General features: G+C 46.5%; 1 protein-coding gene across 4 annotated transcripts in view; it reads right to left on the reverse strand.

Moving 5' to 3' along the window:
• Positions 1–14,252, reverse strand: part of ZFYVE28 (zinc finger FYVE-type containing 28) — a 289,590-nt gene that overhangs the window by 12,487 nt on the left and 262,851 nt on the right. For all 4 annotated transcript variants that reach the window (XM_006263292.4, XM_059721512.1, XM_014607707.3 and 1 more), the window contains one exon: positions 13,585–13,689. In XM_006263292.4, the coding sequence (XP_006263354.2) occupies positions 13,585–13,689 (105 nt within the window). The remainder of the gene's footprint in view (positions 1–13,584; positions 13,690–14,252) is intronic.

The raw sequence follows: 14,252 nt of genomic DNA on the forward strand, positions 1-14,252 counted from the left end.
AGGGAAGACAGTCTCCGCTCCAAGGAATGTACAAACTAGATCAGATGCAGGCAAACGGCGCAGACCTATTGCAAAGGATGAAGGTAAAAGCTGAGAAGGGGGTGAGACTTCTAGGTGGGTTCCCAGGATTGAAATCACCCCTGTTATTGTTATTCTCCATGAAATTTACTTCCTAAAAGCTGCAGTCTGGAAAACTGAATGTTTTCTACAGATGATTAAATGCACTAATTTGCATATGTGATTGCTGCACACTGCTTCATTTGCATTAAACCAGTACCAAATCTGTCAATCCTTCCCACCCCTTATCCCCTCCTCCCTCTTTGGGTCACCCCTTCTGTCTGTTCCCTCCTTCTCCCCGGAGTCCCTGCTGTCTCTCCTCCCTCCTTGCTCCTCCAAGGTAACTGTGCTTGTTTCACAGAGCTAACAGAGTCAGGGCTCCCCAGCAGGCAGGAGAGGGTTTCTTGCCCCCAACATGCTTCAAGCTGCAGGCTGCTGTTCTGCATACTGCCTGGCTCTCTGTATTGCTTTCTAGTGTCTCCATGGAAAAAAGGGGAGCAAGGAGGAAATCCCTGCCAGGGGGTGGATATTGGGCCCTGTTTTAACCTGCTGCCTGACAACCCAGACACCCAGGCTGCTACTCAGCAGGCCAGAAGAAAGCACCTGAAGTAAAAAGTCTCCCACTTCCCCAGCACCATGCACAACACTGTCTTGTGCTAAAGGTAGAGCTGTTGAATAAAGGAGAGTTGAAACAAAATCAAATGGGCAAAACAGGCTTGGGCGCTGAACTGTGGAACACTTTCTTCTTCCATTTAGGAAGCGTGGCTGGTCATCCTTCAAAATTATAGAGCAGCTCTAAGCAGTAAATGGGGAAGCAAGGCAAACTGGTGCACCCAGAAGAGGCTGACAGCTAATTCTGGTTTCATGACTATGAGATGCTGTATTCTACAAATATCCTTGGGCTGCACTGTTTCCCATGGCTACAGGAATTGGAGCTGGAGACCTGGGCTGGTAAGCACTAGATTAGATTATCCCTGCATGTTAGAGAGCAGAGGGGCAAAAATGAGCAGGGTGGAAGGTTCTGAGATGGAGGGTGATCGAGCAGAGAATAGTTTGACAAGGGCTAGAGACAGACATTACACATACACTGGTTTAAGTGATCAGAAGCTGGTTTAAACCTGTAACAGAACAGATGTTCAATGCACATAAACCAGTATGAAAATGGCAGAAAGCAGTTTGAGATAAACCTGGTTGAATGCAGTACCAGACTTAACTGATTTAGGTCAAACCAGTTTATGCAATGTCTGTCCCACACCCCTTGCTGGTTTAAGTTAAATTAAATTACTCCAGCATCCCAGCATGCTCTCTGGGCTAGGCAGGACTTTCTGCTCCACAGCAGAGCTGGTCCCTCCCTTCTGCTCCCCGTTCAAAGCTCTTGCAGAGACTGCAGGCGCAGAGCATCTGCCTGGCTTCTCCCTCATAAGCAGGGCTTATTCTCCCCCCTGCCTGCCCCTCTGTCTCACGCAGATACCTCAGCATTAGATAGCAGACCACATGCTGGCCATAGTCAGTGCTGTGGGAGACGACAAAGGCAGACAGGCTTTTTGGAGCCAATCAACAGGTAGCTTAATGTCCTTCCTTGGAAAAAACTGTTTAAGAAGACTTTCATAATGAGTTAATAAACACCCCGTTAGAGGTGATAAACATTCCCTGCTGGGCTGCTTGGGGGCGGGGACAGACATCAAAGCATCCTGACGGGGTCTGGCTCAGCAGTGTAGAAGGGAAGGGAGGGCTGCTCTAGTGCCCCCCGGTTTCTAGTCTGAGCCACTGCAGGCATTGTGCCTGAATTTCTGGAATGAAAAGGGAATGTCTATCCAACTCCAAATTGGTTCACGCTTTGCAGGTTAAACTAACCTGCAAAGATTGAATCAATTCAGACTCAGGCTTTTTTAATGTCTGTCCCTGGCCAAGGTGACAGTGAGCAAGGCAGAGCTCTAGGAACAGGAGCATTGTCACATCATACAAATGGATGCATTCACATGGTTACTATGGAATTCACGAAAACATGTTATGGCTGGAATAGGTAAAAGGAGTGGTATGTGAGGGGCCACAGTTCTATTTTTATGCAGTACAAACTGCTTCATATGGCGTTTCTTTAATTTCTCAAGCAAGGCCTTTATTTTTAAAATTTCTCTTAGTTGTTCTTAGGCCAGAGGTGAAACTAACTTCTCTTTGCTGGCCCATAATTCCATAATTTTACTGCATTAAAATGTTCCAAAGCCCTAATTCCCAATAGGTGAGATTCAATAGGCAGTGCCAGCAGAAACTGTACTACAGCCAACACTCCAGATTAGTTACCCGAGGTTACCACACAGTAGCCAGTCTTAAGCTTCTGGCACTGCAGCTTCCAGTGTTGTTAGAAGACCTTCAGTTTTGGGGGAACAATAGGTCAAAAGATTCCTAGGTCCAAGAGAGCTTCCTGTAAAATATCCGATGAACGCTAGGGGGGACAGAGCAAAGGTTCGTGTTGGAACTGTAATGAAGATTTTTCTAACCTTAATCCCATTTTCTTCCTGCTGTATGGTATTTCTCCAGTATTCTGCAATACTTTTTTCTGTAAAGCATGTATATACTTTGATATACATCTTCTTAGATGTGCATTTGCAATATTTTTTTGGCATGGAATGCAAACTAACCCATAGCTTACTGCATTTCAACCTTCAGAAGGTCATTAGACTTCTAACTCTTCTACCCTTGCCAATGTAAATTGGCTCATAATAAAATTCATATTTGTTTTACGATCCAGACCAGCTGGTTGATTTTATATGGGGTAAGACTGAGAAATCTGACAAAACCAAGTGATGCATCTTCATCCTCTGAACTGGGAGTAGAGCCTTTAATTCAGGGGTGGGCAATTATTTGGGCTGGAGGGTCACTTCATGAGTTTTGGTGAGCTGTTGAGGGCCACACCCATAAAATTAATGGTGGATTAATCAAATACACATTGATTAAGTTTAATTAATTAATGTGAATTTTTAAAAATCATAGCTTCTCCATGACCTAGAGGGAGGGAAAGAAAAGGAGTGGGTGAAATGTAGCATGAAAGGACTGGAGGGTCGGAGAAGCACTGGAACAGAGACAGAGAGAAGAAGAAGATGGGGGAAGCAGGAGGGCAGGAGGTCAAGGGCAGTGAGGCCCAGCCATGGAGCAGAGCCTGGGGAGGCCTCAGAGAGGCAGGATGCAAGGATGGGGACTGGTTAGGAGAAGCTGGGGCAGGAGAAGTGGAGCAGGGGAGCCCTAAGGCCAGACCGAAGCAGCTCGGCTGTCAAACATGGCTGGAGAAGGGCAGCAGGGAGTGGAGCTGCTTATTTACTGCTGGAGCTCCCTCAGATTGCTTCTCCCAGCCTCACAGGCTGCAGCAGAGGCACGGTGCCTGAGGTGGGGTCAGTGAGGAAGCTGGGCATGTGGGAATGCATACCCTGGGGCAGGCGGGCGCGGAGCAGCCACTGCTGCTGAGGACCCACCCCCACCTCAGCTCAGCTCAGCCCAGGGGGAGCCAGAGAGCTTGCCAAGGGAAACAAGTGCCATGCCCCCTACCACCCCCGTGCCCTGGTACATTTCCACTCTCTGCCGCCTCACTCAGGGCCAGGCTGCAGCTGCGCATCCTGCACCCCCTCTTTCCTGCTCCAGCAAGCAAAAAAAATAAAATAAAATAAAGCAACTGTGTGGTGCATGTGGCTGCCACCCCCTCCCTCCTGCCCCAGTCATTAATTCGGGGGCTGATGGCAGCAACCCTGAAAAAGTTGGTGCTGACATCCCCACGCAGCCCAGGGGGGCCCATGTGCACTGCTCAGCGCCAGGGAGCTGTGCCCGAGCCCTGACCCATGAATCACCCTTACCTTGAGCGGCCGGCACCTCCTGCATGGAGGAGCCAGGAAAACGCTGCAAGTGCAGCCGCAAGGTCAGATGCAGCCCACAGGCCATATTTTGCCCACCCCTGCCTTAGCTGAATCTTACGGCTATTTATAGATGTTTTAATTTTTAACCATTGATCAAATGCAATCTTGGATGTTTTGGCACTACCTGTAAGGGTGCATCATGATGCCGGGGGGGATTATTAAACATATTTAGAGGTTTCTTTCCATTAAGAAAACATGGACTGCTCTTTCATTTCTATTTGTGCTCTTTGGTGATGCTGCCCCAGGTTAACGGTATGTTCACTTCCTTTACATTGCTTTCACTGTGTGAGGAAACATACATTTTAATAAAGAATAAGCAGCATAATCCCAACAGTGGCCTGCAGACTAAATGAATTAATAGTATAGGCATGGAGATAAGAGTCTACAGTTTACTGCTATGGTGGACCCCAATTTTCTTCAGCTGGTTTTGGGGAGAAAGGCACAGGTAATATGCAAGAAAATAAGGCAATGCAGTATTTTACAGCAGGCTTGGTCAACTTGCACCACAAGTGCCACAGGTAGCATGGGCAGTCTCTGCATGTGGCATGCAGCAGACTGTGGAGGAGACAGGCAGCATAGTGGCAGATAGGGCAGGGAGCAAAAAGTAAAGGAGAAATCAGGCAGGAGCTATAGGAAAGGATGCAAAAAGGAGAGCAGCAGATCAGGCAGGGAGTACACGGCTTGGAGCAGAGAGCAGACTGGGCAGGGGAAGGGGATCAGAGTGGCACTCAGGAAGGGTGTGGGGCTAGTTTGTGGCACGCCTGTACACCAGGGGTGGGCAAAATATGGCCTGCAGGCCCCTAAAATATTTAGAAAATTAATATTTATCTGTACTTGGTTTATCTGTCATCCTTGACAGGAACCAGGGGCAGTAGGACCCAGGGGAAGCCCCAGCGGCCCCTCCCCCACCGCGTGGCTGGTGCTCCCTGCTGCAGCTGCTTGCAGCCCACATGCAGCTGTCCTAAGTAGGCACAGGCAGCCCCAGGTGAACTGCTAGCGGCTGCAGTGTGGAGCACCGGCCAAGGGCAGGGCCGTTTTTCCCCCACGCTCAGCACCAGCTTGTAACCCGCCCCCGCTGCCAGCCTGGGCCCCATGCCAGCTCCGGGCTCACCCGTCAGGGCTGCACCACAGTGGCAGCAGCTGCAGGCCCTCCCATTGCTGTGCTGGGCAGTGTTTGGTGCTGCTGCCTGCCTGCCCGGAGCTCGCGTCGCGGCAGGCTGCAGCGCAGCTGCCACTGTCGCCTCTGTGCTGCCCAGCGTATGAGCTCCGCGTGGGCAGCAACAGCAAACACTGTCCAGCACGACAAGCAGGGGGGGCCACTTTCCTCTGTGCCGAGTAGCTGCTGCTGCCACAGAGCAGCCCTGACAGGTGAGCCCAGAGCCAGCGCAGGGCTCAGGCTGGCAGCAGGGGCGGGTTACAAGCTGGTGCTGAGTGCAGGGGTGGAAAGCGGCCCTGCCCCGACCCGTAGCCGGTGCCCTGCGCTGCAGCAGCTCATAGCCCACATGGAGCTGCCCGTGCCTGCTCAGGACAGCCCCATGCAGGCTGTGAGCTGCTGCAGCAGGTAGCACTGGCCACGGGGCGGGGAAGGGGCTGCTTTTCGCCCCATGCTCAGAAGCAGCTTGTTCCCTGTCGGTGAGTGCATGGTCAGGGCTGCGGGCTGCTCCCCGCCTTTACCACAAGGCTGAGGGGGGCACTGAGAATGAGAGGGCGTGGGAGCATGGGGCGCAGAGCAGGGTGGCAGAAGTACAGGGTCCCAGCTAGCAGGGGCTCTCTGGAGCTGGGCCAACTCCCCCCTCTGCCTGCTGGTGCAGCACAGCCCGGCTCTACACACCCCTGCCAGCCTGAGCCCTGCCAACACTGGCCCTGGGACATTAGTTTCAAGACACTGGGACATTGGTCCCAAGATGGTGATCAGGGGGCGGGGCACCTGTCAAGGGGCGGGGCTACCCATGTGGCCCTCAACAGTTTGCCAAAACTGGGTAAGCGGCTCTCCACCTGAAATAATTGCCCACCCCTGCTGTATATTGTATCACTGTTAAGCATATTAATTAGGAAAAAAATCAAGTTGCCAATGACATCAACTTTGAGCACCTCACTGATTTACATACCAGCATGAGATCCTAGGCATTTTTTTCATTTGTTTTTGTTAGTTCTTGTGATAGTAGGTACAAGGTACCTTTAGCTCCAAATGCAGATTTAACTGGTTAAAGTGAGCATTTCTGGGCTCAGAAAGCATCTGAAAGACCTGGACCATCAGTTCCAGTGCTGGCACTGGTCTTCCACTGCTCTTCCACTCTTCTGTAGTAGTGGGGATCTCTGATCTCATTATCAGGATTAATAATAAAGAAAGAATCTAGTAAGAAACAAAGTTGGAAACAAAGCATACCATACGGCATTTATCATGACCAGGAAGAGGGGTATGCTGAAGATTGACTTTAGGTACCTTTCTTGGGCCCACTCCATGTTCTTTCCTCATGATCTCTTTTATAAATGGCTCCCATCACTATAATATCTGCGACAAGGACAGGTTTTTACATCTGGAACAATGAACAGTCTTCTGTTATGCAACATTTTTTTATTCCCAAGGATGAATTTTGGTTCCTGGGAAGTCCATAGTCATCTGGGCGAGAACACCATTTTCCCATCCACCCTATTTATATATTTAAAGTTAACCCTTTTCCAATAACAACACAATTTCCCTTTCATGATATACATCCATTGCTTAGCATAAACCAAGAAAACTCTCAGTCTCCCAGGAAAAATGGCAAGTGGCGACTGAAGCAGACACAGTCATTGAAGACAACAGAACTGCACTGATTTATACTAGCTAAGTCATCCCCAAGCCCGTGCAACATTCCTTTTACATTGACTTCACTACAAGACAGGTTATATTGGTCAAATCATGACAACAGCACACAGGAACAGAAGATCGGTAGTTCACTGCAGTCTCTAGCATACCCATTTCACTGGCAAGATTTTCTGCTTCTTTTGGCCAGATTCTTTTATAAATATAAGCAGTCAAAGTGGTGCTCAGCTGTCCCCCCTGAAAACCACCTTGCTCAAGTCCCTGACAAACTGTTAAATGCCAAAGGTAGGTGGGTCCTTCTCCTTTCCCTTCCCTTCCCCCTCCACTAATCACAAGGCTGAGTTGAAAGTGTGCTAAAAAATATTGCTGTGTTAACAGTTTTTTTCAGGAACTCAAGTAGGGTAGAGTAGTACTTAAAGACTTCAGCACCTAATAGGTGGAAGAGGATCTGGCTCCATGACTTTTTCTGAGCTCTTAAAAAAACAAACCAGAAAATCACAACTCCCCATGGAATCGGCTGTTTAAGGAGGAGCAGGTGTCCCATTAGCAGTATGCCCAGCCCTGCTAGCATGCAGTGGTGGCCATTGTACGCATACACCTGACCCAGCAGGCAAAATAACCACCCCACTTGCCAGTGTGAGTCCTGCCTTCCTCCTGGCAGGGTCCTACCCTGAAAGCTGCACTTCTGCTCCAGCTCTGGGCTTCCTGCTCTGTGTGGAGGAAGGTAAGAAAAGCTGAAAAGCTTCATGGTAGGAGAAGAGGGGGCTAAGGAGGTTGCGTCGTAGCAAGGCGATGGCCCGCCTCTTATGGGGGATGCAGTTCAGATAGCTCAGGTTCCACAGAGGTTACTTTTCATTTGTGACAGGGCCCAGAAAAGAAAGAGAGCTGCTTCATGTAAAGCTTGTGCAGTGCCCTTTAGCCAGCTTCCTGAGCTGAGCCTATTCAAAACATGTCAGATTCAACTACAGACTTCAAAACTACAGAAGTGTAAACTTCCATGGGGCGGGGGGACACAGAGAGGAAAGCCACTGCATTCTGTCATTGTCTACACCTAGCATGTACTGATATTTCATTAAACGCTTTGTTTTTATGTGAAATAATCTGAGTGTTCTTTATGGCTCCTTCTGTCACACTTTCAATTGTGGAACAATAGAAAATCAATTTAAATTATTATTGAGTAATTCTTTACTTTATCTGCCCAGGCACCATCTTCTCCCAGAAAAGGCTTTAATATTTTGACACTGTCCTGGTCAGATGGATTTGCACCACTGTTCAAATGAGGAGATTACATTAGAAATCTTTTAGCCTGCCATTTCAAATGAAAGGTTAGCAGCAATTCACAGGGTGTATATAAACCGAAAACAATGGCTTATACATATACAGTACTGCTCTAAAATCTATTACCCTTTCAGTGCTTTTCTTAAGGCCTTTTGCCTTTGCTGCTACAAATCACATGAAATAATGTATACTGTCTCCCTGTCTCCCCACTGCATACAAGTGGAAAGGTAAATTGCCTAGCTATTGGATCTTAGTTATCCTGGATTCAAAAGGCACCGAATGGAACAGGAGTAGTCTCAACATGACCACTATTCCACTCACATTCAACTGAACAGACTTTAGAGACCAGCCTTGGACCTGAAGAGGCTCTATTTGGGATCCCATGATTTGAGACAGAATAGTTAAACTTAAGGAAGAGTTGAGACCCAGCTTTGTGTAAGTCAGAGTACTTCTCAAAAAAAGAACACCGGGGGTCAATCTAAACTAGTGACTCATTCTTAATCAGGGTGCCATGAGATCCTTTTAAGGGTACCATAGCATGCTACTCAATATTAGCACTGGTAAGTATGCAAACACCTACTGATGATTCATCAGATAAACCCAGAGATTTCAAATAGGAATCCATAGTGTCAAAACTGGAGCAGGTCCTCAAGGAATCCATTTCTAAAGCATTTGGAGGAGAAGGTGGTGATTACAAGTAGTCAGCATCGTTTCACCGAGGGCAAGTCATGCCTGACCAACCTGATTGCCTTCTATGATAAGATGACTGGTTCTATGGATGCAGGGAGACCAGTGGATGTGACATACCTTGAGACTTTAGTCTCCCATAACATTCTTGCAAGCAAGCTAAGGAAGTACGGGTTGGATGAATGGACTGTAAGATGGATAGAAAAATGGCTGGATCACTGCACTCAGAGGGTAGTTGGCTTGATGTCTAGTTAGCATCCAGTATCAAGTGGAGTGCCCCAGGGGTCAGTCCTAGGGCTGGGTTTGTTCAATATCTTCATCAACGACCTGGAAGATAGCACAGAGTGCAACTTCAGCACGTTTGCAGATGACACCAAACTGGTGGGATTAGCAGATATGCTAGAGGGTAGGGCTAGGATTCAGAGAGAGACCTCAACAAGTTGGAAATCTTATGAAGACCAAAAGAAATCTTATGAAGTTCAATGCAGAGAAGTGCCAAGTCTTGCACATAGGACAGAACAATCCCATGCACCAGTGCAGGCTTGGGGCTGACTGGCTAAGCAGCAGCTCTGCAGAAAAAGACCTGGGGGTTACAGTGAACAATACACTGAATATGAGCCAGCAGTGCCTTTGTTGTGAAGAAGGCTAATGGTATACTGGGTTACATTAGTAGAAGTGTTGCCAGCAGATCAAGGGAAGTGATTATTCTCTAGGGCTGTGCAAAATTTCAGCAGCCGTTTTGTTTTGGAGGTGTTTCGGGAAATTTCGGCACCTGAAACACCAAATCCAAATTGAAACAGAAGGCTTCCAAACGTTTTGGAAATGTTTAGGAGAATTTCAGAGTTTTGGAACTGGGCTTGCAGAGAAATAAAAACTAAGAAGAGGGGGAAGGGAAAGGGGGAGGGGAAAGGACTGCTCTGATATTGACATCTAGCTCATGGTTCGATTCCCCAGCTCTCTGATCGCTTCCCCCAGCTCTTCGATCATTTCCCCAGATCTTCCTGGGGGGTGCGGGACCCCGATCTACATGCAGGGTTTCAGCAGGCTGCTGCTGCAGGCTGGGGCCAGCAGCAGCCACTCAGCACAGCCTATGCCAAGCATCGGGAAGACTGCGGTGCTGCCCCTGACCCAGCCTGCTGAAACCCGGCACGCAGATCTGGGGGCCTGCACCCCCCCGGGAAGAGCTGGGGGAATGATCAGAGAGCTGGGGAATCAAACTGGGGCCTAGGCAGTGGAATCTCTGCCACATGACCTGGCTCTGCAGGGAGCAGAGATCTGCACTGGGGTCTCCCTCCCCACCCTGTGCAGCCCCAGATCTCTGCTGCCTGCGGAGCCCGGTTGTGCAGCAGGGACCAGTGGGCTTGCTCACCGCTCTGCACTGCTTCCCTGCCCTGCGACCCGGTGTGACAGGAATCAGATCCATGCAGGGGTCTCCTTGCCTGCATGGAAGGCAGTGGTCCCTCCCCCTCCTCCTCCAGAGAAGCCACCCACAGCCCCGTCCTGCTCCCTGCTGGGGCCCGGGAACCCCCGGCCCCAAGCCCTGCCTGGCTGAGAAGTAGGGCTGTGCAAAGCTTCCCTTGCAGCCTGTTCAAAACAGATTCAGCCTAAACGAAACAGAACAGCGATCCGAAACACTGAAACTAATCGCTGTCCTCTGAAATGGCTGAATCCAAAACCTAATCGAAACAGCCATTCCACATAGCCCTATTATTCACCTCTACTTCGCACTGGTAAGGCCACATCTGGAGTACTGCGTCCACTTTTGGGCCTCCCACTACAGAAAAGATGTGGACAAATTGGAGAGTCCTGTGAAGGCAAACAAAAATGGTTTGGGGATTTGGGGAATTGATACACGAGGAAAGACTAAGGGAACTGAGCTTATTTAGTCTAGAGAAGAGAAGACTAAGAGGAAATTTAACAGCAGCCTTCAACTACATGAAGGGTGATTCTAAAGAGGATGGAGATAAACTGTTCTCAGTGATGGCAGATGACAGAACAAGGAGCAATGGTCTCAAGTTGCAGCAAGGGAAGTTTAGGCTACATATTAGGAAAAACTCTCTCACTAGGAGGGTAGTAAAACACTGGAATGGGTTACCTAGAGAGGTTGTGGACTCTCCACCTTTGGAGGTTTTAAAATCTTGGCTAGACAAAAGCTTGGTTGGGATGATCTAGTTGGGGATGGTCCTGCTTTGAGCAGGGGGTTAGACTAGATGACCTCCTGAGGTCCCTTCCCACCCTAACTTCCTATGATTCCACGAAAACCACTCTGACATGCTGCGGTCTTTCTGAGTTCTTTGCTACAGAAGGATTCTCTCTCTCGCTTTGTTTTTTTGTTTATTTTTTACTACAGCAATATAAAAGAGTGAAAGCTGAAATTTTCCAAGGGTGCCTTGATTCAAAAAAGTTGAGAACTATTGATCTAAACCCATATTTTAAGCTGTCTTATTTTCACCATCTATTAAAAGGAGGGTATGAATGCTTATCTACCTGCCTCACAACGGCACTGTGACCATTAATTTTCAAGGTTTACATGCCTTTGAACATGAAAAATATCATATGCAGCATGGCACAGCAAGCACTAAATGATATATAAGTCCTGAGTTACTTCTGTGGTAGCACATACAAACCCCTAAGATGGATGAAACAACCTCACTCCTTTGATATAACTTAAACCATATCTTTTTCTGGCTTGTCTAACAGGGCAAGCCCGCATAGTACAATGCTGTGCTGTGCAGATACCTTAGCTGTTTCTGAATGAGCTAACTTGGGTACTAGCACCAGTTCAGTCATACTAGCATGGTGTTCTGTCTGGGGCTGTAGACTCTGGCTTCCAGTAGAGCCAAAGGTGAAGATGAGATGGGTCATATTACTCACCCAAGGTCCCAACATGAATCACTGGTTCTGCTTGGCCTTAAAAGGTCTTAGAAGATCCACTCCACTCACCAAGTGATACATCATGCAGGACACAGCATTTTTAGCAGATACTAAGAAAGTGCTTAAAAACATGCTTCCATATTAAACAAAGACATGAACCTCTGAGTGAGGCAAATTTGCATACCACTGAGTTTCAGGGAATATTAATATTCGGACTTTGAATCTGGTCCCATCCTTTTCATTATGAAGATATCTAAACCTAAACTGTAGCTAGAACATATTTCAACGACAGTTAGGCTCCTAGTGTACTGATATTACTGCTTGTCATGCTGATCCATGCTTCCTCATTGTTTCCTTGCTCTCCTCCATCTGTATCTATCTATTTGCTGCTGCCTGTTTCATACTTAGATTGTAAGCGTTTGGGGCAGAATTGTTTTTGTTCTGTGATTCTGTATTGCCAACCACACGGAGTCCTAGCCAAGGACTAGGAATTCAAGATACTACTGCAATCTAGATAAATAACAACAAGAACGTCTGAGCTTCCAGGACAAGAATTATGAGATATTGTTCCATTTCTAACAGCACACACTGTTCTCTGACCTGTCCCCCTACCACAGATGTGCTGAGATTTAATTAATATATGTGCTTACCATTTACCTTTGACAATCATCTGCACTTGCCTATTAAATCATGTCCTGTGATGCTTTCTCTAACATTCCAATGACCTGAGTTGCTTTTATGTTTCTTTCCAGAACTTAACATGTTCTGGTTGTAAATTATGAATTAGGCTGGCCCACAGCCCAGAACAAGGCATTTTCAGTGCAGGACCCCTACCAAGTTTATGGTCTGATTTCATGGCCCATTGCTGATGAAAATAGGGACTTGTATTTTCAGAAAAACTGAGGCACCCAAAAATGACTATTGAAAATTGCTTTTGAAAATTAATTGCTTGAATATAATTGGAAATAGGGTACTGTCATCCTTCCAATAGTCATCTGCTTTTAGCCCCGAGATATCAGACTTTAAAATATAAAAATATATAAAAATATAAAAGTCCTCAAAATTGCCTAATATTGATCATTTAGAATGTTCTCTCCCTAGCCAGCACAGATTCATTGATGGGTCTACAGTTTATATTGGGTTTAAATATTGAATATAGTGTAAAATAGTATTAACAGTGTTATATAAACAATTTTTTCAGAAAAAATGTTTGAGAGTTTTAAAAAATAAGTGGCATTTAAAAGACAACAAGATGGTCTGGTACCAAAGTGTCTGTTGGTATTACTTTGGGATGATTTATGTAACTCAGTTGTGGTTTACCTCCTGTTCAGACACAACCCCATATGATATATAACGATAGTTATGTATTCACCACATGCAATGTTGTTCTGTTCTGATACAAAGATGTATATGCTGTAAGAAATAGCTTTCAGATGCCAGGTAGTGTTTTGTAGGGCTGTCAGAAGAAATAGTTAAGATGGGAAAGTGAGAACACTTCATCAGATATCATGACTGTATAGAAAATCCTATGATACCATTTTTAAGGTCATTTCCCAGAAAAGAACCAGGCTTTCAAATACAGCATAACCTCATAAATCCGATTACCAAAAATCCGGAATTATCAAAAAGTCCGGCACTTCTCCCCCACTGCTCCAGGACCGGCCGCCGCTATCCCCCACCCTCCCAGACGCGGAGGGGGAAGCTTGCACGCGGAGGCTGCCGCTACCATTTACAACCCTGTGCCACCACTTTGTGTGAGGCCACCACTCCAGAACCAGCCACCACTACCACTCCCCCCGCCCCTCCCTATGACCAGCCACCATGCTGGTTTAAAAAATCTGGCATTTTCAAATTTCCAGCAAGTGCTCGGTCCCAAGCGCGCCAAATTTATGAGGTTATAGTACTTTTCTTTTAGCTCTAATGAGCAGCTTAGGAACCTTAGTCAGTGTGTCCTTATTTTAATTCTCAGAAATATTCAAGTACCTTCAAAGTCCCCATCTCTGGCCTTTGCTGCAAGTTCTGAAGAAGATACGGTTTCCTGGCATAAAGCACAGTCTTCTAGTGCTGCATTCCTTAAACTTTGATTAACTGTAAAACATTAAAAAAAAGTGTACTTAAATTCTTATGTTTCAATTTGTTCTTAAAATCTTCAGGTTAGGTCTTTTATTAGACTATAATAACTTCTATTTGTACCATCAGCTTCTTCTTCCTCCTTCCTTGCCATGATTTACAATATTACTTTACAAAAAGGCCGGATTTTCTCGCTTAATACATCACAGACTTTCAAATTAGAAATGGAAGACACTGTATTATAGGACTTCTTGTCCTCCCTTACTTCCAGTGTGGAGCTGTTCTCTACACATTTCATAGTTTTTACAGCCAGTCTTGTTTTAATTGGTCCAATTGATGAGGCATCTCAAGTCTGTCTTAGAAAACAATCTAAAATAACCAACTGTCAGGAAGTGATTTTTGATATTCAGCCCAAAATTCTCTTGCATACATTTCTGCTCATTAATTTCGACTACTTTGATGATTTGATTATAATTATATATTATATTATCTTGATATCTGCAAACTGTCAGAGTAGATCTCCTTACTGTCTCATTCATAATTTAGCTTATACTAAGCTATGTTTACACTGGTTCTGTGCT

The sequence above is a fragment of the Alligator mississippiensis genome, chromosome 2 (assembly GCF_030867095.1).
Source record: "Alligator mississippiensis isolate rAllMis1 chromosome 2, rAllMis1, whole genome shotgun sequence".
In the NCBI taxonomy this organism is placed as follows: Eukaryota; Metazoa; Chordata; order Crocodylia; family Alligatoridae; genus Alligator; species Alligator mississippiensis.